Here is a 27506-nt window from a genome sequence, read left to right as displayed (position 1 = left end):
CTGCCTTTTCCCTGGAGTGAAACTATTGGATTGAAGGAATTCTTATGACAGGTTTACAAGGTGCTGTTGATATTTGGATGTCTATGAACTCGTGATTTTTATATACTTTAAATAACGGCCATACACACAGAATAAAATGATAGTACTGATGATTTTTCCTGAGATGAAGCACAGCTTATCTTTCCAAGACTGCTTATAAAGGCAAGCCAGTGGATACTTTAGCAGAACATGGAAAAACGTTCAGCTTCGTAACCAACAAATTCCCCATTTAGATCTGACATGTGAGGTATGCTTTGTGATTGCTTGAAGTGAAACCCACAATCTCTTTTGAACTTAGACAAGTTATTTCTGATGGAGCGCTATGCGGAAAGACATAATCAGCTCTACCCCTGAGGATGACTCGACTTGAAAATGCAGAACATTAACGTTTCACAGAAAAAAGGAGCACAACCGACATTAAAATTGAGGGCGCACTGTGATTTGCACTGACTCAAAAGTGATCTTGGTAGACAAACTTCCCTGCTGAAGGTGGAAACGATAATTTGTGTTGAGAAGAAGAAACACTTTTTTTTCCCTGCTTTGATGTTAAGCTGATAAAGTAGCTTTTAACACATTGCTCCATTTGGTGGTTGTAACACAAAAACTCCTAGCAGCAGTGGGATTCAAGCCCACACCCCAAAAGAGACTGGAGCCTTAATCCAGCGCCTTAGACCGCTCGGCCACGCTACCTGCTGTGCACTGTCTCTTTGTCTCATTACTTGCCCGGAGGAAGCCGGGTGGGTTTTGCTCTTGTGGCCCGAATTAGTGGCGTTATGACCGTGGAACCGACTGCACCTGCTTTTTCTGAGATGCTTCCCCTCTCATGGCGAGATCTCTACTTCTTTAACACCTCTTGATAAAGATCTTCTGTTGAACAGGTTTCAGACCTCTGCGTACAGCACCCTTGATGTCATTTTATTTTTACAGCAGCCGCATCCGGAAAGTTGTGTCTTTTAGGTTTTATTTGAACAACAAAACTACACACAATACAAACAAGAGCACATATAACGTATCAAGAAAATCGTCAGGGGCACATGCTATAATACAATGACACTTTATGAAAAACGATTACACAAGGTAAATAAAGATAAGGTCCGCACAGCTCGTTCTTACATTTCGAAAGAGTCCGTAAATACCCCTTTACGTCTATTTTGAACTGTTCAAACGTAGGACTCTTCCCAGACCATTTCACTTTATACCACATTCCTAAACGAGGATGCTTCTCCTGTTTTAGAACTATTTTGGGCGGTATGGCTTATACAACACACCCACAGTATTCTAATGGTGGACTGCAGATCTGTGCTATAGTTCAGTCGAATTCAAAGGATCCAGCAATCTTACTGGATTTGACTGGGATTCTGAAATGTCTCTTGCAAAAGTATTCAGGTTTGCTTGAACCTTTGATAAAAAAAGTGATCTGATCTGAAACTACCCAGCTTACAATCTCTGAGGTAGTTGTCACTAAACTCGGACGTGATGTGGCACACATGTGCCGTGTGCCTTTACTTTTGTAAAAAACTGGTATTGGGAAAAGTTTCTTAATATTTCTTTTGATTAGCATGCAAGAAAATGTGATCATTACCGTCCTTCGGATGAGACGTAAAACCGAGGTCCTGACTCTCTGTGGTCATTAAAAAATCCCAGGGCGCTTCTCGAAAAGAGTAGGGGTGTAACCCCGGTGTCCTGGCCAAATTTCCAATTGGCCCTTACCAATCATGGCCTCCTAATAATCCCCCTCTATGAATTGGCTACATTACTCTGCTCTCCTCCCCACTGATAGCTGATGTGTGGTGAGCGTTCTGGCGCACTATGGCTGCCGTCGCATCATCCAGGTGGATGCTACACATTGGTGGTGGTGGAGGGGAGTCCCCATTACCTGTAAAGCGCTTTGAGTGGAGTGTCCAGAAAAGCGCTATATAAGTGTAAGCAATTATTATTATTATTATTATGGAATTTCCCGCCAGCGTGGAGCTTGAATTCACAACCTTGAGACTCAGTGTTCAAGAGTCACAGAAGAGGTCAGCCTGGTCTTCAGTTTGCAAACGATAAGCTCCGGCAGTGCTCCTCTGTAAAGCAGATTGTTCGGATTGGTTATGTGGGACGGCACTTCGATACTAAGATCCTTTGCAGCACACGCATGGTTTCCCCCTTCACGCAAAAACATAGACGAAGGAAACTCTCTTGTCTTGGGCTGCTGACTCCCGGATTTAAAGCGCTCTGGGTGCCAGCTATGTCTCTAACAAGCACACTATAAAGACAGGAATTACACTTTGCTCATGTCACGCATGGAATGGCGAGGCTACTTGTTCCAATATTATCTAGTCTCACCTCATATGGTGCCGATTCCTGGTTTTCATTTAAGAAAGAGCACTGCAAACACCGTAAACAGTGCAAAACGTGTGATGAAAGAAGTCTTTTCCCCCCTTTGTCTAAAGCAGAACATAGCGGAGTCATGCCGAGGGTTGTGAGATCAAGATTTCAGTGGAGCACTGTCGTCTACGTCTTTAGCTACATGAGTTGGACATCCTCTTGTACAGGGAAAGCAGATTGAGATCCTCTGACATGAAAAGTGACAGATAAAAGCCATTTCTCATCCTTTCTCTTAGTGGTGGAACTATCGCATGTAAATGAGGCAACTAGCAAGGCGAGCAGGCTCGGTGCACACCGAACACAGATGTCTCAGAGCAGTTGAGACGTGTCCAAGTGGCTGTCAAAGGACAGCAATTTGCCAAGCGCATTTGCTTAGTTGGCTAAAGGGCCTGTCTAGTAAATAGGAGATCCTGGGTCCGATTCCCAGCGGTGCCTTTCTTCCTGTCTTACTGTACAGAATTTATCCTTATGGGCAAATCCCATGTCTTTTAATTCAGGTGAATGCAAGTGTTCGTTTCCTTTCTGGAACAACTTGTTTTGAAAGAAATCTATACAGCTTGTGAAAGATGAAACACAAATCTTGCTTATCAGTGAAGAAAAGGTACTCCCAGCAGGCCAGCTAATACCAGCAAAGTTTTTTTTTCACCCTAACCCAGAGAATGGAGAAAAGCGAGGCGCCTGTGGCTCTGCAGTGTAATCAGTTCGCGAGTTCGGCGGTTAGCTGAAAGAGTGGTAAATGGAGCTCGCCCCAGCCCGTCCTTATTCTTTTAAAGAGGATAAAAAATTAACTTCGCCGCCATTACTACCAGCTTTAAAAGACTGCCATGGGCACGGAAAAAAACACACTACAGATGACTTTTCTGGAACCGAAGCAGAGATTCCTTTACGAACCAACTGATAAAGCTCAGCCAGTGAATACTGTTAACAGAATGTGAAAGCACGATCAACTTTGTAACTGCTACCACAGGAAAAACAGCAAGAAACAGGCTCCATTCCCCATTTAAATCTGTCGTGCGAGGCATGCTTTTTGTACGCATGAAGTAAATCCCACGATTGCTTTTGAACTTGGACAAAGTACTTCCAAAGGAGCGCTATGCGCAAAGATTTAACAAGCTCAACCCCCGCCGACGATTTGGTGTGAAGAAGCAGAACATTCAAGTTTCACAGACAGAAGCAGCACGCCAGCACAGCCAACATTAAAACGGAGGGCACATTACGATTTGCATTGACACAAAAGAGATCTGGGCAGACATCGTTCCCTGCATAACGCAAAAAGTGGCAAAGCGCTTTTGGGTTGAGAGGACGCAAGAAGGTTTTTGTTTTGTGCCTTGATGTCAAGCTGAGATAGTATCTTTAAACACTTTGCTTAGTTTCTCGAGAGACTGCCAAAAAGCAGTTCCCTCCCTTTCGTCTGAAGCCAGCTGAAAGGGGGTCTCGACAGAAGCACCTGGCAGCGGTGGGATTCGAACCCACGCCCCCGAAAAGACTGGAGCCTTAGTCCAGCGCCTTTGACCGCTCGGCCACGCTACCCGCTGTGCACTGTCTCTTTGTCTCATTACTTGCCCGGAGGAAGCCGGGTGGGTTTTGCTCTTGTCGCCCGACTTAGTGGCGTTATGACCGTGGAACCGACTGCACCTGCTTTTTCTGAGATGCTTCCCCTCTCATGGCGAGATCTCGACTTCTTTAACACCTCTTGATAAAGATCTTCTGTGGAGCAGGTTTCAGACCTCTGCGTACAGCACCCTTGATGTCATTTTATTTTTACAGCAGCCGCATCCGGAAAGTTGTGTCTTTTACGTTTTATTTGAACAACAAAACTACATACAATACAAACAAGAGCACATATAACGTATCAAGAAAATCATTAAGGGCACATGCTATAATACAATTACACTTTATGAAAAACGATTACACAAAGGTATTCGGGTTTGCTTGAACCTTTAAAAAAAGTGATCTGAAACTACCCAGCTTACAATCTCTGAGGTAGTTGTCACTAAACTTGGACGTGATGTGCCACACATGTGCCATGTGCCTTTACTTTTGTAAAAAACTGGTATCGGGAAAATTAAAGTCGAAACCCAAAACAGTAACATATTTAAGAGTAAATGCCTCCTAATAGCTAGCAAGCGCTCCTAGTTAGTAAAGTTGTTCGTGTCCCAGCCTGTCACGCGGGAAACCGGGGTTTGATTACCGACGGGGAGACAGCTAGTTTTTTTATGATCAGATTCCAGTCTTTAATGCTGTGTGTGAGAGTTTACGTAACTTTCCTTTTCTCACATTTTCTGACGACTATTCCGAAGGAGCGCCCTATCAACTCCTAATACTTTTCAAAAATCTGCCTGCATGTTTGATTCGTTTTGTTTTACTTAGAAAAAGTTCAATATTGATCATAACTAAAGAAAATTATGATCAGAAACAAAAACAAAATGTTGAAGATGCAACTCGATCTTGAATCAGAGCTGGGTGACATGGGCTTCTGTTCTGATATGGTTGTACGAGAAACAGGAGGAATCTCTTCTCTCCTATGGAACATGAGCTGAATCAGGAATGAGACATGTCATATATCAACGCATGACCTACATCGTAAAACTAAAATAAAAACTAACATTAAGTTATCAGAGACATCCATTTATATACAAACAAGAGACAGACAAAGCAATAATTCTACATTAACTTGTCCTGCACTGATCAGACTAATTGAAATGGTCTGATTCAGAGCCTGTGCAGCTCGTGCTAATACAACAACGACAGTATTGAACCCTCAGCACCATACTGACTACTGAGCACAAGTTCAGCTGCTCTCCAGCTTTGTTACGCACGTTTTTTTATTGCAAATGGAGCTGATCTCCAGACAGTACAGTGTTAGTCAGCAGCCTCTACTAGTAATACATCGCCCCTGTCCAAAATCTCTAGGTAAAAAAAAACACATTTTATACATTTGTCTGTTTAAAGATATAATCTCTTTAAAAAAGACAAAGGGTTTGTGTGTCAATTGTTTCGAATTAATTTCGAATGCAAAGAAAAGTAGTTTTCTTCCAAGAAATCACACATTTGTCGCATCCTCCATACTATACTTCTCTCTTGTAGTAGTAAAGCATTTTGATTTAAACTGAACAATATATTAAATGTTTCATCTATACACTTACGATTAACATAGGCAGCCTTGAACGGATTGCGGAGATCAAATATACAGATGGATTCAGAGTGTGCTTTCCAACTTTTGTGTAACATTTTCCTTTGATAGGTCGGAGTTGTTTTTAAAATCTGGATTAAATATTAAGGAGTGACGTCAGTGTAAAACAGCTTTCCTTCATGGGGAACAACAGTTGTGTTCCATATTTCTAATTATTTTGGTTTCAAGATAGCAATTTAGTATGAAACATAAAAGCCAGCTGGATAAATCTGTTACACCTCATTTACAATGGTCTTTCAACTAATAGCTCGTGCAGGGATCAAACCCCAGCTGTTGGTACGAGTTGCGTAAGGCTCTGCAACATGCAGATGAGAAACTAACCTCTGCTTCTTCATTTTATACACAGTGAGCTATATATGCGAGCTTACTGCCCCCTACGGGCTCTGTATTTGATTGCCGTACAAGACCGGCCATGGAGAACTTAAGTGAAGAGGGTGTGTTCATTTAAAGGCTCAGCGTCCCTGGGAGGTCTCAAACCACCACCCTTTTGGTTAACAACCGAACCACAAAGACTCACGTACAGCTTAACACTTCTCCGTCTCAGTGAAAGTGATACACTCCATAAAATTTCTGGAGAATCATTTGTCAATTTCCCTACGGGATTAATAAAGTATTTTCTATCTATCTTAAAGGAAAATCGCCAACAGTGGCAGATATCTATTGGAGTTTTTTCATTCTATACTGCGATTTCTGAAGGGTACCCTGTGAAAATACGAATTTTGATGAGAAGGGATGGACATATAAGGTCAGCAGGCTTGGGGAATTGGACCTTATGGTGAAGGCTGCGGGCTCAGCATCAGCAGAACCTGATCAGTATCGGTTGACTCCGATATACTTTGACAACTTAACTTCTGGATTTAGAGACATTTACCTTAGTGTCGGTATACTAAGATGTTTTGCTAACGAGGAAGGAGGGACAAAGTAAATTGGCAGAATGTGTGCTATATTGTTGACTACAAGTCCTCACATGCCAGAGGGTCATTATTAAAAAAAACGTTACAGTAAAATCTCTTGTACTTCACGATTATGAGTGCCTGATACATTGTGTCTCACACCTCAGTGTCAGACCTGTGAGACGAGCTTGTAATCAGGAGGGAAGGCCATAGCAATTCAGCAGAAATTGCATTCACCTTTTCCCAATGCAGTCTCACATGCCATTTTCTCACATGCCATGCTCAGAGGGTCATATTTTTAAAATGGTACCGTAAAATGTCCTGAAGTTCAGGATTTTGACAGTCTGTTATATTGTGTCTCACACCTTGATGTCAGAAATATGAGACGATTCTAAAATCAGGAGGGAGAGCCCTAGCAATATAGCAAACATTGCATTTACCATTTGACAATGTATTCTCTCATGCCATGTTCAGAGGGTCGTATTTAAAAAACGGTACAGTAAAATGTCCTGAAGTTCCATTGTCTCTCACACATCTGTGTCAGAATTTTTAGACATTTTTATAACCAGGAGGTAGGTTCACAGCAATAAGCAGAAAGTGCGATCACCCTCTGCTCATCCTCAGTTAACCATATATTCTCATATGCCATGTTCTAAATGTCCCATTTAAAACTGCTATATTAAAATTTCTTGCAAAATGCAAGAGTTTGAGATTTTTTATGATCAGAAGGCAAGGTCGTGGAAAATATGCAGAAAGTTCCAGTGAATTTACGTTTTGCCTTTGTCTTATTTACTCGTGGTATAACATGCCAGTTTGTTTTATTGTGAGTTGTGTTTCTGAAATGTGTTTCATACAAAAATGCAATTTGGACAGTCTCTACTTACATATTCCATTTTACTGAGGATATGTACAGTAATACATCTGGATAAGTATTTTTAAAAATGACTGTAGAGAGCCATCTACAGGCGAAAGATGACATAACATCACAGCAGCAGCATTTAAAATGGAATGAGAAACGCGAAGCAGCAGCTGGTGAATAAGAAGCCAACTCCAGCCTCGTTAATGCAATAGCATTAGGTGAGGTGGAAAAATATTTCTTACTCTGAATCTTAACATTTTTATAGGAGGTGTTCTAGGACTTCTTGCCTCAGAAAAAAAACAAACTGCCAGTACATCACTTATTTTTACTCCATCAATAGCAGCAGTGTTATCAGTACTGAGCCCTAAATGTAGGTCCTGTCATCATATAAAAAGTCGAAAGTATCGACTGCATTCAACTGATAAAATGTATCTTCTATGAGAGTTATATCTTTATCCAAAATACATCGGAAACAAATTTGCACATTTTTTTGGGGATCCTGAAGACTGAGAATCAAAACCTTTTTTCCCTTCTTTCCAGGACCAAGGATTATTCAGATGCAAACATTGTCCCAAAATCAATGTACTTTCCTATCGCTGTTGCTTCTTCAAATCCTTCATCTGAACGTTGATATTGAAATATGATATCGTACAAATTGTGGTTTTCTTTTTAAAGCAAATTTTATGCTTCAAATTAAATAAATGTTATTTATTATGAATATGCCAGAACTTTTTCTGTACTTAAGAGGGTTCTGCCATTTTAGATGTTATGCTGTTCATGTCTGATTTATCAAATGTTTCATTTAAATCTCCCATCATTTCTGTATCAGTCTGAAGGCCTTGCAGTAAAGATTGCAATTCATCCAAAAATGCCAGGTTTCCCACTTGTGATAACAAGGAAGGAAATGTACAAGGAAATTAATGTACATTTTCCCCCCAAATCAACAAAGTTAAAATCAAATACCTCCCTCATCTGCAGGTGGAGAGAATTATATCAGAATAAATACAGGTTTAAAAGTCAGGAGCATTGATAGTCCTATTTTAAAATGACACTAAAATGCTCACAATATATTAAAAAAGCACTGTAAAATGCAAAAATAATTTAAAAAATATTAAAACAAGGTAAAAAGTTAAAAGTTAAAAAGAAATAATACACAGTTATAAAGCTCAAGAATTATCAATGGGAAATTACAATGGGTTGATTGTGTTTCATATGATTTAAAAACATAAAATGTTTTTAAAAAATCCCCTTACAATATGCTAAAAATGGCAAGAATACTTCAAACTGGTGTGTAATTTTTTTTAAAAAATAAAACAAGTTAAAAATAAATACTAAATGGGTTTAAAATTCAGGAATGTGATTGGTCAGATGCTTATGATGAGTGATGCTGGTGTTTTGTGCGCTTTAGCGAATTCAAAAAAATATTCGATTTAAAAACGGCAAGAGCTCGTATGAAAAAAAAGTTAGTAAGTATCTTTGTTATAACAGCTGCGCCAGAACTATTCAGATACATCAGAAAAGTACCTGAACTTGACTGGTTTATATTCAGTTATGTGCATTGGGAACGAAAGGGAGACTTACATGGATTTTATTAGGTTTTAGGTTTTTATTGTCCGAGTTGCCCACTTGACAGATAGATATGTCCTAATTCATGAATTGAGAGAATATTTATTGGGATGGGAACCACTGGTTTTAGCTAGAGATTTTAATTGCCTTTTAGAAAGAGAAGGCAGAATGAGGTGTGAGAGACGGGTCCAATTTGATAAATCATCAATATTATTGCAAACGGTATGTAAAGATTTTAAACTGAAAGATGCATTCAAACTTCATAGTCAGGGGAGGGCAGGTTTCACATGGCACAAGTCTAATGGGACCCAAGCCTCACACATAGATTTTGTTTTGATACGTGATTTTACTTGCACAACCCCTGTTTTTTTTTTTTCTCTGACCATTGTCTACTCTCATGTACACTTTCTATTCCAAAGGCCATTACTGTGGGGAAGGGTGTGTGGAAGCTGAATTTTTCACTTCTGGAGGATGAGGAAGTGACGAGCAGGTTCAGGGAAAGATACAGTGCCTTGCGAAAGTATTCGGCCCCCTTGAACTTTTCAACCTTTTGCCACATTTCAGGCTTCAAACATAAAGATATAAATTTTTTATTTTATGTGAAGAATCACCAACAAGTGGGACACAATTGTGAAGTGGAACGAAATCTATTGGATTTTTGAAACTTTTTTAACAAATAAAAAATTGAAAGTGGGGCGTGCAAAATTATTCGGCCCCTTTACTTTCAGTGCAGCAAACTCACTCCAGAAGTTCAGCGAGGATCTCTGAATGATCCAATGTTGTCCTAAATGACTGATGGTGATAAATAGAATCCACCTGTGTGTAATCAAGTCTCTGTATAAATGCACCTGCTCTGTGATAGTCTCAAGGTTCTGTTGAAAGCGCAGAGAGCATCATGAAGACCAAGGAACACACCAGGCAGGTCCGTAATACTGTTGTGGAGAAGTTTAAAGCCGGATTTGGATACAAAAAGATTTCCCAAGCTTCAAACATCCCAAGGAGCACTGTGCAAGCGATCATCTTGAAATGGAAGGAGTATCAGACCACTGCAAATCTACCAAGACCTGGCCGTCCCTCTAAACTTTCAGCTCAGACAAGGAGAAGACTGATCAGAGATGCAGCCAAGAGGCCCATGATCACTCTGGATGAACTGCAGAGAACTACAGCTGAGGTGGGAGAGTCTGTCCATAGGACAACAATCAGTCTTACACTGCACAAATCTGGCCTTTATGGAAGAGTGGCAAGAAGAAAGCCATTTCTCAAAGATATCCATAAAAAGTCTCGTCTAAAGTTTGCCACAAGCCACCTGGGAGACACCCCAAACATGTGGAAGAAGGTGCTCTGGTCAGATGAAACCAAAATCGAACTTTTTGGCCACAATGCAAAACGATATGTTTGGCGTAAAAGCAACACAGCTCATCACCCTCAACACACCATCCCCACTGTCAAACATGGTGGTGGCAGCATCATGGTTTGGACCTGCTTTTCTTCAGCAGGGACAGGGAAGATGGTTAAAATTGAGGGGAAGATGGTTGCAGCCAAATACAGGACCATTCTGGATGAAAACCTGTTGGAGTCTGCAAAAGACCTGAAACTGGGACGGAGATTTATCTTCCAACAAGACAATGATCTCAAACATACAGCAAAATCTACAAAGGAATGGTTCACAAATAAACGTATCCAGGTGTTTGAATGGCCAAGTCAAAGTCCAGACCTGAATCCAATCGAGAATCTGTGGAAAGAGCTGAAAACTGCTGTTCACAAACGCTCTCCATCCAACCTCACTGAGCTCGAGCTGTTTTGCAAGGAAGAATGGGCAAGAATTTCAGTCTCTCGATGTGCAAAACTGATAGAGACATACCCCAAGCGACTTGCAGCTGTAATCGCAGCAAAAGGTGGCTCTACAAAGTATTAACGCAAGGGGGCCGAATAATTTTGCACGCCCCACTTTTCATTTTTTTATTAGTTAAAAAAGTTTCAAAAATCCAATAGATTTCGTTCCACTTCACAATTGTGTCCCACTTGTTGGTGATTCTTCACATAAAATAAAAAATTTATATCTTTATGTTTGAAGCCTGAAATGTGGCAAAAGGTTGAAAAGTTCAAGGAGGCCGAATACTTTCGCAAGGCACTGTATAAGGAATGGCAGTCTTTGTACGACCTGTTTGGCACAAGAGCACAGTGGTGGGAGGAGGTGAAGGAGCGTACAAAAACATTCTTCATAGAGATGGGGAGGAGAACACAGGCTAGAATACGAAGGGTTGAAAAGGGATTACAAAATAGATTACAGAGGTATGTTAAGTTATTGCAAGAGTGGTGGGACTTCAGTGAGGAAATTAAATAACTAAAGAATTAGCTTTTAAATCTCTAGAGAAAATATTTAAAACATGTTTCAAAGCAAAGTGAAAGAGCTTGAAGAAGGTGAAAAATGTACAAGATTCTTTTTCAAGAAAAGGGTTGCAGGGAGGGGACTAATGTCAGCATTGAAGGGACGAGAGGGGGTTTAGCAAACTTCTACGGAAGACGTAGCTTCTGTAGCTGAGGATTTCTATGGGGAGTTGTTTGGCAAGAAACAAGTGTCTAAGGATTTGTTAGAAAAATTTGTGAAAGTGATTCCAAAGAGTGTAAAAGATTATACTGTTTTATCAAAAGGCCTTTCTGTAGAGGAGTTAATGGAAAGTTTGAAGACCTTCAAAATGGGCAAGACTCCAGGGTTGGATGGTCTACCCATTGAGTTTTACAGGGCCTTTTGGGACATTTTAGCATTAGATCTTTTAACGATTTTTAAAGAATTTGAGGTTTTAGAAGAAATACAGGACAGCTTTAAGAGGGAGTTGTGATTTAACTATTCAAAAAGAATGATCGCACAGACCTGGCAAATTGGCGACCGATAACTTTATTGAATTGTGATCTTAAACTGCTCTCCAAGTGTTTAACGCTTTGACTAAAATCTGTCCTGGGGGGGAAGTCATTCATCCAGATCAAGCTTGTGGTGTGGCAGGGAGGAGGATCACGGACAGCCTGATACTGATTAGAGATACCATAGGTTATGTGAGAGAGAGGAATATTAGATTAGCTGTCCTAAACTTGGATTTTGAGAAAGCTTACGATCGTATCTCTTATGAGTATATGTTTAGAGTACTACAAAAAATAGGGCTTTCAACCAGGTTCCTCACTTGGGTAAGGTTATTATATAAGGGTATAGGAAGTAGAATAATGATTAATGGAAGCATGTCAAATGTGGTTAATGTGAATTGCGGTTAAGGGGTGTTGGCGTGAAAGTATTAAAGTGGGTCTGACTGAGCTCATTACTGACTTCCGTCACGTAATCTCTGTAAAGGTTTATGAGTTTACGAGTCTCCGTCAGTGGCTAAGTGAGTTGAAGGAAGAGCTCCCCCTTGTGGTGTATCAAGAATACACCTAACCAACCATTTTGTTTAAATACTAAAATGGAATTTGAACAAGAGCAAGTAGAGCACTGCTGGAGTTTATAAACTGTGGTAAGAGTAACTGGGAGAGGAAAGACGGCAGGTCAGGAGGGCTAGAGCTCTGCAGGAGCACATCCCTTCCCCTCCCTCGTTTCACTCTCACACCAGGGTCTGTTATACCCCAGTGTGAAATCCAGCCTCCTGCAGTTTAGCTGATCTAGAAGACTGTTGATTGAGCTTTTAAGAACCCAGCTGAGCTACAGGGTCAGTCCTGAGAATAAGGGGTAAATATAGGAGCCACACCAGATTTGAGGGAGGGTCTTTAAACCCAAGCGATAACTTGTTTTACAACAGCAGACAATGTACAGAAACACAATCCCCCCATCTCCTGGTTCTACTGGGAACCAGAGGGGCCTGAAGGTCATGAACACTAATATGGGTTATTGCTCCAGGGGGGAGCTGGAGGAAGTGAGATGAAAAGTGTCCAATTTTGTTAAGGTCAGTAAAGCTCATTAGATCTGACTGACTAGTTAAAATGAATTGATCTGCTTTCTAGACAGAAGCCAGTGCTCTCTTCTCGATATCTGGGAGAGTCAGTCAGTGTCAACAGCTAAGCAGTACAAACAGTCCCTCAATGTGTTCTATGATCTGTTTTGTTTCCTGTTACCACATCTTCCAAAGATGACAGTTCAATCCAACCTGGAGTGTCTTGGACTGCTCTGTCTGTGTCTGTGTCAGTAGGAGGTCTCTTGTCCGGCCAGCATATAAGAGATGGTGACCACTAAATGCAGTAAAATTTAGCTTTTGTAGCTGATTACAGCATCTACAGTAGCAATGTTAAGGTGGCTTGGAACCCTTAGTGTGCCCACACTCATAGAGACTCATAGAGACACTGGCCAGTCAATACCAACCTCCAGTCAGCACAGACCCGACACCTCTTGTCTTGGAGAGAAGACCTGGGTGAGACAATAAAAAAGACAGCTCACAGGAGGCATCTGGACTAAACAAATGGCTGGGTGAGATCCCTAAAACAATTCACAAGGAATGACAGCAGCCAAAGATTGAGAGAAAGTAGAATTGTTTATTGAGATGTGAAGACTCTTAGCTGAGGGCCAACCTCCCATAAATGAACCAAGTGGGACCCCAACCAGCAGTGCAGAAAAAACAATGGACATTGACCTAAGTTCATCTGAGGAGAGAAAATGCTTGTTTGAGGATATCAGGATTGGTTTTAATATATGCATGATAACCTTCTGAGGACCAGCGGCCGAGTTGTTTGATAAGATACTCTGGGATGCCTTGTCAAGCAGCTGAGGAAGAGGCCCTGAAGCCAGAGAATTAATCAGGAAATCCAGCAGGTGTACATTGTGATGGAGAAACCAGCCACGGGTCCCTTCTCATTCACAAACAGAGGATCAGTAGGCAAAGCTCTGGTGTGAAGTTGCACATAATGGGATAGAGACTCATATGGGCTGATGTAAGAATGGATTTTGAAATAATATGTAAGGGTGCTAGACCCTAACTGATCAGTTTTGCTTTTCTTGAGATAGAAGGTTAACGTATTGGGAGATAAGTTATTGATCTTGGATAAACAAGGCTTGGAAGAAGGATCAAAGGATGCAGAAGTAGCAGTAAATTCAGAGCATCTCAGGAAGCCGAAGAATGCTAGCATAAGTAAAGATTCGAGTGTGCTGTCAACCCAGGGTGTGCGATAATCAGATCTGAGAACATAAATGCAGGATGCCAGGATGTCTTAGGTAAATGGTGTGCATTGATTTGGAAGGGGTTTCTCGGATCGTTGGAAGCATTTTAGAAAGAGAGTGATTTGAGGGTGAATAAGAGATGGACAAGTCATGCCAAAAAGGAGTTTGTGGAAGAACTGGATGGAGGTATGCCTTAGTAGTGGATACCTGCATTTTGAGCAAGTTTCTATAATGGCAGATAAAAGTGTGAGAATATCGAAAGATAGAAACTTTGTTTGTTTAGAGGTGGAAGGATTGGAAACTTTTCCAGGCAGTCCAGTAAGAGCCGAGAGTGTGAGGAGCAATCCCTGACAGGACAGGATGGCCCAGTGCCAGCTGGAGATAGTGATGGAAAGGATGATTGAGAAGAATGAGAGTTCTGAATAACGAGGTATTGTACAAGGTTTCAAGTATGCATCTGGTTCCCAAATTTCTTTTAAAATTTGCTGCTGGAGTAAGAGAGGAATGGAAGGAGGACGAAACACCAGTGTGTTAGGAGGAGCTGAAAGAGGAAAAGCTGTTCGGAGAAAAAAAAAATCTCTGTTAAGGGGGAATGAGGCAAGAGAGATGGAAGCAGGAGCATGACCAGCAGGTGGTGCGGGAGGGAATGATGGGATAGATGAAGTAGAAGGTAGGGATTGAACAGTTGGAGCTGCCACTGAGCTATATTGGATGGCAGGAGATAGGAGTGACAAAATATTTAGTAGGACGCCTGCAGGTTGGGGCTGAGGTAAGAGGCTGAGGCACTATTAACTTCTCATGTATAGCATTTGGTCTGTTGCAAGAAAACACCCTCTTTCGAATCCCAGTTAGTGCTTAGGGAAAATCTTTTTCCAATTAATGAGTTGTATACTCTTTAGAGTTTTAATAATTTTAAACTGTGTATTACAGCATGTTAATCATTATACATTTAAAAGTCTGAATATTTTATTAAAGCAAGATTGCTAAGTAGGACAAAAGTACACAACCCTCCACCTTCATCAGAAATATTTTAATTATGCATGAATATTTTATGCATCTGTTACAACCTCAAATGTCTAGGGGTAAAGGGGTGTAACATTTAGGATAATTTTTGGAAGCAGGTCGGTTCTGGTGAGGGACTAGGAAGCGTGATATTAAGGGTCGGTAAAAAAGTGATGATTTTAAGTTGAATAAGTGACTGGTATGAAATAAGACAATAACACATAGGGGTCAGGAACTAGAGTGGTGCCAAAGAAGAGAAAATAACAAACAAAATGGAGCTGGCTAGGAAAGTGAGGGAAAGCTAACCTGACTACAAAAGAAAACCCAAAACACACGGTCTTCGGCGTCTTCAACACCCTAGTTAACCTCCACTGTCTGCCCAAAACCATACAAGACAAACAGAACTCACCCGCACTAAACTAGTGTTACTAATACAAAATCAACTAAGTTTGTAGAATGTACTCAACAACCTAAACTAACCTTATACACAAAAGTTCACACAAAAACATGAGTGAACTAGGAATACAAATAAGGGAAAACGAGAGTAATCAACAGGAACAGGGTACAAAGGAACACAAAAGGTGAACATATAACACCTTAGGGCAAGGTAATGGCAAAACAAGGATATACACACAAACAAACAAAAGTACAAAGAAACAAACAGAAACCAACAAAGCCAAAGCAAAATCAAAAGTGAAGCGATAACCAAAGCCAAGCGGAATTGAAGTCAAACGAAAGGCCTCTTCCTTCTGAAAGCCACCATGTTTTATACTGAATAAGATGCACTCTGATTGGCTGAGAAGCTGATTGATGATGACATCATACTGAAACAGTGGTGTAATGGTGGGCCAATGCGGGAGGGAGAACAATCAAAGGTCAGCAGTGTGGAACATAACAAAAACACACTGGGACGTATCAGCATCAAAGTCTTTAACTTGGTAACTTACATGGGTTCTGGTTTTAATGTGTTTGTTCTAACATTATTAATCTTATATTCTGTACTTCATAAAAAGCTATAACGTTTTATCCTTTTCTAAGAATACGTAGTAAGAACACCAGTTTTTGTTATTGTAAAAAGATAAATGTTGTAGTGATTTAACATCACTTGATTACTTGATTGTTATATTAATATGGAATAGTATAACTAAGCAGCTAAAGTATTACAAGTGGACATTTAGGAAACAGTTTGACATTCGTTTCTTTTAAAAAAAAAATTATATTGTCCTTGTAGTTGGTAATGTAGTGAGCTGCACCCAGACGGTTCAAAGCGCGATCAGAGAATTACTTTGTTTCTTACATAGCCGAATATATAAAAATAGTCCACTATTATAGCATGATGTTGGTGTGAGTGTGTGTATCTGGATTAATTATTAAAAGTTATGGTTTTGTGATTTAGGATTTCTTCATGCAATTCTTTAAGTTAAAGGAGGGACAAAGGTTATATATATTTCTAAAAACATTCCAATTTAAATGCAATACAGAATATATTATTAATAACATTATAACAAATTCAGATTCTTGGGCTTGTGCCTTCAGTGCTCCTGCCCCAGTTCACCCTTCAACACATGGGCTCAAACCCAGGTCTCCTGTGTTGCTTAACAGAAGGTTTTTTCAGCTGAGCTACAGAAAACATCCTTCAGTACTAGTGGCTGCAACCGGCTTGTACCATTTGTATGCCTGTCGTTTGTTACAATATTAATAATGAACGACCATCGATGAACTGTAAACTGAAGAGTTAGAGACGACATGTTGAGTCTTGTCTTTTCAGCTTGGAATTTAACCTTTGCAGCGATCCTTTTGGCCATATTTTTTCCATAGCCGGATTAGTAAAAATAGATCGGATTAATAACTGGAGTAAGACGAGATATTTCACACATACTTTGAAACCATACAGCTTTGGAACAGCAGGAGGCGAGATCCATCTGGGAGGGGGGGAAGGTATTTTGTTTTTCCTGCGCAAACCGTATTTGCTACAATACTAAAATGAGTCCCTGAGGCATACCATTCAAATTTTAGAATTATAAAAAATATATCTGTGTTGAGTTTGCACGAGAGACAAAAGGTACCTTTTGAGAAGTCGTGTACTGCTTGCAAAATAGCAGATTTTGACGAACAGCTAATTTTGCTTGAAGAATTTAAAATCTGTCTGTACTGTAGCTTTATTTAGTTTAGAAGAAAGTCACCTTTCTCTTACAAGCGGCTCTGTTAAGCAGAGTTTGTGTTAACACACCACTCCCTTTTGAATGATTTTTAATCAACTTCGTCTGTCAGTGAAAAAAAATGACAGCGGGCACTTTTCCTTCCCCCCTGGTGCGAGGTGATAATGTGGAAAACGTTTTTTTTATTTTACTGGGAGTGTGAACATTGAGTGAGCACTGGGGCGTACAGTGAGACTAACACAGTGAGATTGCTGTGATGGAGAGTTTTAGTAAATATGTTGACAAATATCACAATTTTTGCAAGACAAAATTATATCCAGTTTTGAATGAGCTATGTGACCTTGCCCTGTGAAATTGTGGGAAAGAGGTTTAGTGAACAGCATTACTCACAGTGTAGTGACCATAAACTGTTTTATTACACTGTACAGTATAACAGTGTAAAGCAATGTTTTTTTAATGTTTGTAATCGTTATTCTTGCAAGTACATTTTGTATTCAGTTTGGTTCTGTGTGTCAGCTGGTGTGTCAGCTGGTGGGCAAATATTCAAGGTGAAAATTCTTCCAAAGCAAAGAACACGGCACCAAACTTTTTCGGCTCTGTATGTCTCTCAAGCCTTTTCTCTTTGGCAGTTTAGTCATAAAGGTGGGAAGACGCCTCCCTTCTCCCCCCTCCCCCTTCCCTCTGCCTGCCTGACCTGTTCCCATTTTTAACCATTCTGTGTCTGAATCATAGTGGGTGAGAGAGAGTAGCAAGAGACAGAAAAAAATTAACCCTGGTTTAATTTTATATTATATTTTACCTTCTTTTTTATTTTATAAGTTAATATAGTTTACTTATTTTTATAGTCAGATTTAATGTATATTTGAACACAGTTTTGCAAATTAATGTTTTTACAAGATGCGGAAGTGTAACAATTTGTCACAGTGAGAATTTTAATACTAATTATTGATTACTAATAGTTATGCACCTGATGCCTGACTTTTAGATGTATATAAAATATTGAACTGTGACTTAACATTCAGAAATACAATCCAAAATAGTCTGTGATATTCGTATAGATTAAACTCTTCTAAAATGTATTTAAAAAAATAAAAATGATTAAACTGTATCATCTTTCCATGTGTAATGTCATTAGAAAGTACAACAATGTTTTGTTTAACGATGGTTTCAAATATAAAACTAACTGGTAAGAAAGCTGTTTAATGACAATTAAAAGATTTCAAGTTAAACTAAATGATTGACATTCCTTTTCTATGTTTTAAAGGCAGACACACTCAGTGCCATAAACACTGCAAGCTGCAGAACAGTCTTCTTACAGCACCACCTCTGCTCTGACTGAGCTCAGTGGGTGCACTATTTTCTCAGCTACCTGCTAAGTTAGGTGGGTAGCTGCGTCAGCATGCGTAGGCTGCAAAGGAACAAGTAATAGGTTTATTCCATGCTGAAAAAAAGAAGAAAGAGAACACAACGTTTCGGCCGTGGAGCCTTCTTCAGGTGTGAGAGAGACAGGGCAGTAGGCAAAGGTAAAGTAGCGGGAGAACAAAGGTTGGGAGAGAGGAGGAGTGAGAGGCGGGAGCAGGGGACAGAAAGAGAGGCCAATCAAGAGGTGTGAAGTCAGAATGGGTGCAGAGAGGTGTGAAATGATCTCTGAACCGCTTCAGAGAACACGTCAGGGCTGTGAAGATTAAAGATCTCTCCAAGCCCATTGTTTCTCATTTCACCTCTGACGGCCACGACCACACTAATCTCTCCGTCTGTGTTCTCAAAGACGGTTTTCCGAACTCATACATCAGAAAGACCACCGAAACTAAAATTATTCTGCAGTTAGGATCACACATTCTCCCTTCCCTTAATGACAGATTACTGTTCTTTTAAATTTTCTCCATTCATTGGAAGTTTCATTTCACACCTCTCTGCACCCATTCTGACTTCACACCTCTTGATTGGCCTCTCTTTCTGTCCCCTGCTCCCGCCTCTCACTCCTCCTCTCTCCCAACCTTTGTTCTCCCGCTACTTTACCTTTGCCTACTGCCCTGTCTCTCTCACACCTGAAGAAGGCTCCACGGCCGAAACGTTGTGTTCTCTTTCTTCTTTTTTTCAGCATGGAATAAACCTATTACTTGTTCCTTACCTGCTAAGTTGCTTCATACCATGGGAAGAAATGAGAATGTGATTGTATTGTATCTGTATGAAATGTGTTTAAAATGTTTAATTCAAAAATTTAAAAAATTGCATCTTACACAAAGATTCTAATCTGATCACAAGGAAAATCACCCATTTTTGGATTAAGTGTTTTTAGCTATTTAGATTTTAAAATCATGCAGTGTCTGTTTTAGGCAGACACGTTTTTTCTTATTTTTGATTTTCTTTAAAATTAAAAGAATCAGTTGCCCATCATGCCACACGATATTATGTTACATTTTTATGTTTTTTAGAGACTTCAGAAGGCTTCAACTGATGCATAAAAAATATAGCATAATGCCTTCTCACGTTATGAAGTCACTTGCACCTGGGATCCGGTTTATTCAAACTAAGGTTTCTAAAAATGCAACCAGGTACCGCTTTGTTATTCTCGATTTTAATTACAATCTATATGATTTCGTGTTAAGACTTGAGGCGTCTGTTAAATTGCCCCACTGAATAAAATGTTTTGAATTAAACTGGTTGAACAGTTGACAGTATTCACGTTTCCTTATTCACATTTTTATTCCATTATTAATATAATTTAACATTGAATATGTTATAATAGTTCAGGTGGGTAGCTGCGTCAGCATGCGTAGGCTGCAAAGGAACAAGTAATAGGTTTATTCCATGCTGAAAAAAAGAAGAAAGAGAACACAACGTTTCGGCCGTGGAGCCTTCTTCAGGTGTGAGAGAGACAGGGCAGTAGGCAAAGGTAAAGTAGCGGGAGAACAAAGGTTGAGAGGGAGGAGGAGTGAGAGGCGGGAGCAGGGGACAGAAAGAGAGGCCAATCAAGAGGTGTGAAGTCAGAATGGGTGCAGAGAGGTGTGAAATGAAACTTCCAATGAATGGAGAAAATTTAAAAGAACAGTAATCTGTCGTTAAGGGAAGGGAGAATGTGTGATCCTAGCTGCAGAATAATTTTAGTTTCGGTGGTCTTTCTGATGTATGAGTTCGGAAAACCGTCTTTGAGAACACAGACGGAGAGATTAGAGTGGTCGTGGACATCAGAGGTGAAATGAGAAACAATGGGCTTGGAGAGATCTTTAATCTTCACAGCCCTGACGTGTTCTCTGAAGCGGTCTCCGAGTCTCCTTCCTGTTTCCCCAATATAGATGGCTGGGCATTTACTGCAAGAGATACAGTAAATAAGGTTGCTGGAGGTACAAGATGCTGTCTGAGTGATCCGGAATTGTCCTGAGGGGCCTTGAATGAGTGTGGTGGTGGCTGTGTACTTGCAGGTGATACAGCGAGCTCTGTTGCAAGGGAAAGTGCCTGGTGTGGATGGTTGCTGAGGGCGGTCAAGGGAGCTGTGAACAAGGAGGTTACGCAGATTAGGTGGTCGGCGATATGAGATGATAGGTCGATCAGAAAAGAGGGCCACAATGGAGGGATCATCCTGTAGGATGGAAAAGTTCTGGTTAATGGTCCTGGGGATAGGAAGTGTGTTAGGGTGGTAAGGAAGCACCAAAGGAATGCGGTTGTTATGGCGGGAGTTCCTGATCGGGTTGATGGTCCGGGGGGTGTTTTTGGCTCGGGCAAGGGCCCTGTCAATCACACTGCTGGGGTATCCTCTGTTGATGAAAAATGAGTACATTTCTATAAATCTATAAAAGGTGATTTGAAATACACTAGAATAAGATTGAGACAAAATGGAAGTTATTATATAGGAGAAAGTGTTTTTTTTTTACAAGAAGAGACAGTAAGAGAGGAAGATGCCTTTTTTAAAATATGTCTCAATGGCAAAATTATAATTAAAATAATAAACAAAACCCCATTCTAGTTGTATTTGATGAAATGTCAAAATCAGCTTGAGCACTGTATTTAATGTTGTACGAGTGAATTAACTATTCAGCAAAAAGCACATATACTTTTGTTATTAATTTCAAAGATAGTTCTTTATTTAACAACATCAAACAATAATCAAAAACAGATAATCTGAGGATTCCATCCAGCTGTTTCCTGAAAATAGCCAATGAATCCACTTTAACAACATGGCTGGGTATCTTGGTTTACATTCCCACCTCCCACATTTATATCTTATTAAAAAACACATTAAACACGTTACAGAGGAAAACAGTATACATTCAGTCACAGCGATCTGTCTAAGCTACAAAATAAAGCATGTTCTATTCACAGACATCTGAATTAGGTTAAACAGAAATGGAACAATATTCAATACACAATTTTAAACTTGTGTTCAGGTAGTATGTATCCAAAATACATGACTGAAGTATTTCTGAATGTCATTACAGAGGAGAATATTAAATATTAATTTCAATTTGTATTAAGATTTTATCAGACTTAAATGACTTCAATTTTTTGTGTAATAGCAAGTCCTCTTTCAGATGTGTAGGCAGCCTTCTGACTACAGTGCAGTGTTGTTTAAAGGTTCAGTGCATGGTGTCATCATGATTCACAATAGATTATCCATTCACACAGTTTCCAGAGTCTCATTTCTTTCTTTTGTAGCATTTGTATCGTACACCGTGTCTCTTCTTTTGATGTCTTCGCTTGTCTGATTATCACTTTTGAAATTTCTGGAAATGCTGTAGTATTAATTTGAATGATTTGCATTTATTTTACAGTCATTGAATTGAATGCATTGTGTTGTTTTCCAATTTAGTAGCATTTGATACATTCAATGCAATAACTAACTCATTTATTTACAGTATTCATAAAGGTTCAGTGAATAGAACATGATGAGTGCTGTGCATCGATTAACGTATTTGCATTGGTGGATATTGACATCTTTCATGACAAAGTGTCTTTTAGAAACTGAATCTTACTGTGAACCAAATATGCTTTAAGATTGTTTTACTTCTACATGGAATTTGGGTGGACGAATGCTGTGGATACTACAGTATTTTGAAGTTCTACTGCATTATTTCCTGTACTTTTCGATTTGTGTTTTTTTTTCTTAATTTGTGCGGTTGATCTCTTACTCCTTTTGTAATTTCTTTTAATCATTGTTTTTGATAGGTCAAGCAAGATCTTCAAAATTATCACAGCAAATTGTACTAGTTAGTTTTTGAAACTTTTGTATGTGCTCATCAATTCGATTGAGATCCTTTTCAACATCTGTTATCAAATGATTTATTTGTTTAGCAATTTCAGAACCATCTTTGAATTCCTTTGCTTTATTTTTAATGATTATTATATCAAAAATCATGGTGGCTGCGGCAAGAATTCCACCAGCCACTCTGACAACGCGGCCTGCAACGCTGGCCCCCGCAGCTATAATGTCATCTAAAGGCCCAAGTAAGTTCACAGCCTGGAAGCACTGGCACAGCATATTATTTGCCATATTTTCAATGTAAGAAGCATGATCTTCTCTAAATACTTTCATCATTTGGCCAACATATTCAATTATGTTTTGGAGCTCCCTCATGTGTTTCTGTATTTCTTCCTGAATTTTTTTAGCATCATCTGTCTTGTTCTTAGTAACAAAGTACTTAGTGATATCTGAGGTTAGGACAGTGGCACCACCGCTTACTCCTGCAACAACCCCTCCAACTGTAAGTGCTAAAGAGGCACCAGCAGTAAAAGGAGCAAGTAGTATCCCACCAATAGTAGCAGCTGATCCTGCAATTCCAACACCAGCTCCCACAATGCTGCCTACTGCAGTGCCCTTGTGGGTTTTTTCAATGCCCTCTGCCAGGGTTTTCATAGATCCCACAAAGTTGTCAATTTCTATCTTCTTTTTGTGGTACAGAAGGACTGTGTAATATGTGAATTTCTGTTGAAAGACACAGAAATTAGAAAAAAAAACAATGCATTGTACTAAACATAAAGGAACACAGTTGTATACAACCTCTAGAAGAATCAGAATTATTTTAGATATTATATATTATACAATTAGTATACATTTACAGAATATTACTACATAATAAAACATTGTATCTTATTCGTACCATTTTGATATCTCATGTACTTCGACACACAAAACAGGACCCTGAAAATGGTCCTGTGATCAATGGTTCTTGATCAGACTATATTTAGGTTTCTCATTGCGTTATTTACCCACATCCAGAACATATCTACCAGATTTCATGTGCCTTCAGGTTTAATTTTTTTTTCCAATTTGTGATTAAAAAGGTAAATGCAGTTTATTTAGTTTTTTGATAGCGTACCAACTGCTATCATAATAAAAAAATAAAATATTTATACTGATTTAGTTTTATGTGTTTTCAAATGTTTTACGTTAAGATGCAATTACCAGATCTGTTGTGTTCATTTAAAACATCATAAATTACAGTTTTGGAAAAAATGACAAAGAACCTAAAGTATTATTCAGTGAATCCGTGATGATGGTAAGATAGTGATAGTAGATCCATTCAGCTGATTTCTCCTTAGTGTAACAGTTTATGTCTGTTAATTCATCCTCAGAAAAGTATTGACATTCTTCCACAGATTAATTAATGTGAAATTCAGATATTTGTTTTACTTTGTGAGTTAAATGTTTAAAATCATGACCTATTATATCTATTATGACTAAACCATATTATACAAAAGCATATACATTTTTTTATTACACTAATATATAAATATGGTGTGCTGTGGCCTCTAAAATATTTAGCTTTTTTCCAAAAAAGTTGGAGAGTAAATTAGGTTCAACCCTGAAAAACTGTAAACTCTAGCTCATGTAAATTCCAATTTCAAAACAATTTCTCCCACAGACTGCAAGATAATTAAAAGCAAAATCTGTGGTCTACTTAATAAGTGACAGTGACAAAACACTGCACTGCAAAATTAGGAGATCATTCAAGTCATGAGACTGTTTCTTAATGTGTTCTTGCATTTCTCCAATGCTTTATGTTGTGCATCTTATTTTCCGAAGCAATTTTTGCACATAAGTTTGTACTAGTGAAAGACGTTGTGATTTATATACAGATGCAGCCATTTAAAATGCGCGGGCAATACCGCATTATTTTGTGGTGCGCTTTACGCAGTTTACCGCGAGTTACCGTAAATTCTCCTATAATACCGCAAGCAAAATAATAGTATCCGGAATTTCCTGAGCTAATAAAGCTCAACCTCTCATGTTTGAGTTGTCGCCATCAAAGTCTTTAACGAAGATATCACTAATAGTATTAATAATGAATGACCTTGGACAAGCTGTAAGTGTAAATTCAAAGTATTGTAAAAGTAACACCACAGCATTTCGCAATCACGCATTTGTTTCCAATCATGCAAAGTACAGTAATTTTTGAGAATCGATTCACCATGCCTTTCACATGCTCATAAAAGAGATTGATTTAGGAACATAAACATATTACCATATGCAAACTGTACTGTATATAGTATGTATATGTATATTTAATGTCTTTACTGTGCCCGTTTAAGTATTGAATATTTATATGGAATTTTACCATTGAAGGGAAATCTTAGTGCCTGAGCATAAAAAGAATAGGAGCATACTGTAATGCGTGTGAAGGCCATAAATGATATTAATTTTGGAACTTAAACATACAGTATATGGCTGGTCTCGGTACTTTAAAGAAAACATACAGATGCAGCCATTCAAAGTGCGCGGTACAGACACGTACCAGAGGTAATTGGCTACGGCGTCGCGCATTGTGACGCACGATGACGCGCGGTACCACGGTACGTGATTGGTTGACCAACAGGGACACTCGTGGTCCGTTGGTCTGTCGTAGAAAGATTTACAGTAAACGTCTTTATGGTGTCCGTTTTAGTATTTAATATTTATATGGAATTTTACCACTGAAGGGAAATCTTAGTAGCTGAGCATAAAAAGAAAAGGAGCATACTGCAACGCGTGTGAAGGCCATAAACGATATTAATTTTGGAACATAAACATACAGTATATGGCTGGTCTTGGTACTTTAAAGAAAAAATACAAACCAATATTCCATTTCTCCCTAAACATTTTAAGCATCGAAGTCTTTAACTAACGTGATACCGGAGTCAACAAGCATACTTTTAGAATTTGATTAAAAGGGAATATTATATGGAATTGCGTATCTAAAGAAATTAATAACGATATAATTATATTCATGTACCGCAACACAAGAATAATGCACGCTGTATATTGTCTGTTGATAATGTTTCTGTAGTGCTTTTTCAGCACTCTGCATGTGACCTTGCTGGTGGTGCAGTGGATTAGGTTCCTGACTCCCATGTCACACAGTCTGTGATTGAATCCCATGGGAGCCATGAATTTCCTTTAACAAACATTTCTTTGAAAAAATGAAACGTTTCCCTGCGTCAGAGATTAAATAAAACCTCACTCGCACCAAACAAATGTATATTTCTAAATATCACAACATGATCGAATTTAAGTCATTTTAATAACAATGAATAGTCACCTAGGCATTACAATATAAACATTTATATTGATTTAAATCGCGTTTTGATTTAAATCGCAAACGCGGGTTTAAATATATGTGTTTTTTGATTCACAATCAGACAAATGCAACATAAATTGATATCTTTGTCTTCTAAGTATCTTAATAAACTTTCAGCATAGCTTTCTCCCCGTTTAGATTTATTTTTCTTGGGATCTTGGGATCAAACGTGGAAAGATTAGATTGTAATCGTTTTTATTTTTTAAATACATTTTAGAAAAGTGTAATCTATACTAAAAAGCTGTACACCACCTGCTATAAAGATACATATTGTAATACTTTCAAGTTCGGATAGGACAGACACGAGAACTCAGACTTGCGGAGTTAAAGCAAATTAAAGCCTTGATTTTATTTATCACCTTTAAAAGTGGCATCTCAAAGCAAAGTAAATACCCAACACTGATTGTATCCATCTGTCATGCTAATAAAGCACCTTGAATTGAATTGAATTGAGGGAGAGAGGGAGGAGGGCGAGCGAGAGAGCCAGGACAGACAGGCAAATAAGATACACTCCACAGACATTCACAACAGCGACATATCATAAAACGTTTGCACATATAGTTAAGGTATTACTTGGTTTTCAAAGTGCAATGAAATACAATATTGTTGTTGTTGCTGTTATTGCTGTTTTTATCCTGTAAGGCGTTTTGAGAAGCCACCTTTAAAGGCGATATATAAAAGCGCTGATTCTTATGGCATGTGTTCTGCCGGGGATTAAAAAATGTTTTTTTTTAATCGCGTATCTAAGGAAATAGCAGTATAACCTTGTTCATGCACAAACAGTGGCATGTTACATTATTAATTTGGGTGTCTCCTCTTGCCAGAAAGCTCTAAATTGCATTTTGAGTGCGTTTTTTGGCTTTTTTAAAATTGCAACCCATAAATAAAGCTGATACTGTTTAGACTTTAAATTATTTAAACTGTATTACAGCAGCACAATGGACAATGCAACGTAAATTGCAAAAATGCACTTGGAATCTGTCCAAGCCCTACTTTGTCAGGCATTTTCTTTTACTGCAACGGACATAAAAACTTCCTTGCTTTTAACAGAGCGTTTCATAATTTCTAACTACGAAAATTATTTAAACTGCGACACTTATCATTCAACCAGAGCTCGAAATATCACAAGGATCCCCAAGAGCACAGCAAAGACTGTATTAAAAGTATACTAGTGACAAACTAGTATACTTTAGATCTTTTTTTCTGAACCGGGGAAAATCTGATCATGTTTCTCTATAACAATAATAAAAAACATTATTTTACATATCACCTTTATGTGATATCACCTTAAGGACAGCACATACAAGGGTTAATTGCACAATGGACCGCGCAAAGAAATTTAATATAGTCTTCTTTAGGTGTGAGGGCAGGAGTGGATCGCAGAAGGCATAATCAGCAAATTAGGAAAACAAAGAACAGGACAGGTGAGACGTTTATCCAGAGAGCAAGTGATCAGAAATAGGAACAGCTGTTACGCCCAGGTTTTACGCTCTCTCTGCTGAATGAATAAAATAATTTTATTAAAAACGCGTTTGCGTTTGTCTGGGTATTTACTCTGTAATCTGTGGTTTACATCTACTGTATTGCTTTGAGATGCCACTTTTAAAGATGATATGTAAAATAAAGTTTTTTATTGTTATAGAGAAACATGATCAGATTTTCCCTGGTTCAGAAAAAAGCCGATTAAAATCTGTAATCTTTCCACTTGTATGTCATCGGAAAATACAAGAAGTTTCTGCTTT

At 38.9% G+C, this 27506-nt stretch overlaps 1 protein-coding gene and 1 non-coding gene across 2 annotated transcripts; both read right to left on the bottom strand.

Moving 5' to 3' along the window:
* Window positions 1-3857: 3857 nt before the first annotated feature.
* On the bottom strand, window positions 3858-3939 carry trnal-aag (transfer RNA leucine (anticodon AAG)). Its single transcript has one exon. It is a non-coding gene; the product is annotated as a tRNA-Leu (tRNA).
* A 17325-nt stretch (window positions 3940-21264) lies between these two features.
* Window positions 21265-23234, bottom strand: LOC148632086 (uncharacterized; the record flags this gene model as incomplete). The annotated part of the gene is made up of 1 exon (XM_088623906.1): window positions 21265-23234. A coding segment is annotated over one exon (858 nt), but the record flags the coding sequence as incomplete, so codon positions are not given.
* Between the last annotated feature and the right edge of the window lie 4272 nt (window positions 23235-27506).

Source organism: Lepisosteus platostomus, unplaced genomic scaffold, assembly GCF_059453375.1.
Source record: "Lepisosteus platostomus isolate fLepPlt1 unplaced genomic scaffold, fLepPlt1.hap1 Scaffold_66_H1, whole genome shotgun sequence".
Taxonomy (NCBI): domain Eukaryota; kingdom Metazoa; phylum Chordata; class Actinopteri; order Semionotiformes; family Lepisosteidae; genus Lepisosteus; species Lepisosteus platostomus.
The sequence above is the reverse complement of the archived record's forward strand: the minus strand, read 5'-3'. Positions and strand labels throughout refer to the sequence as shown.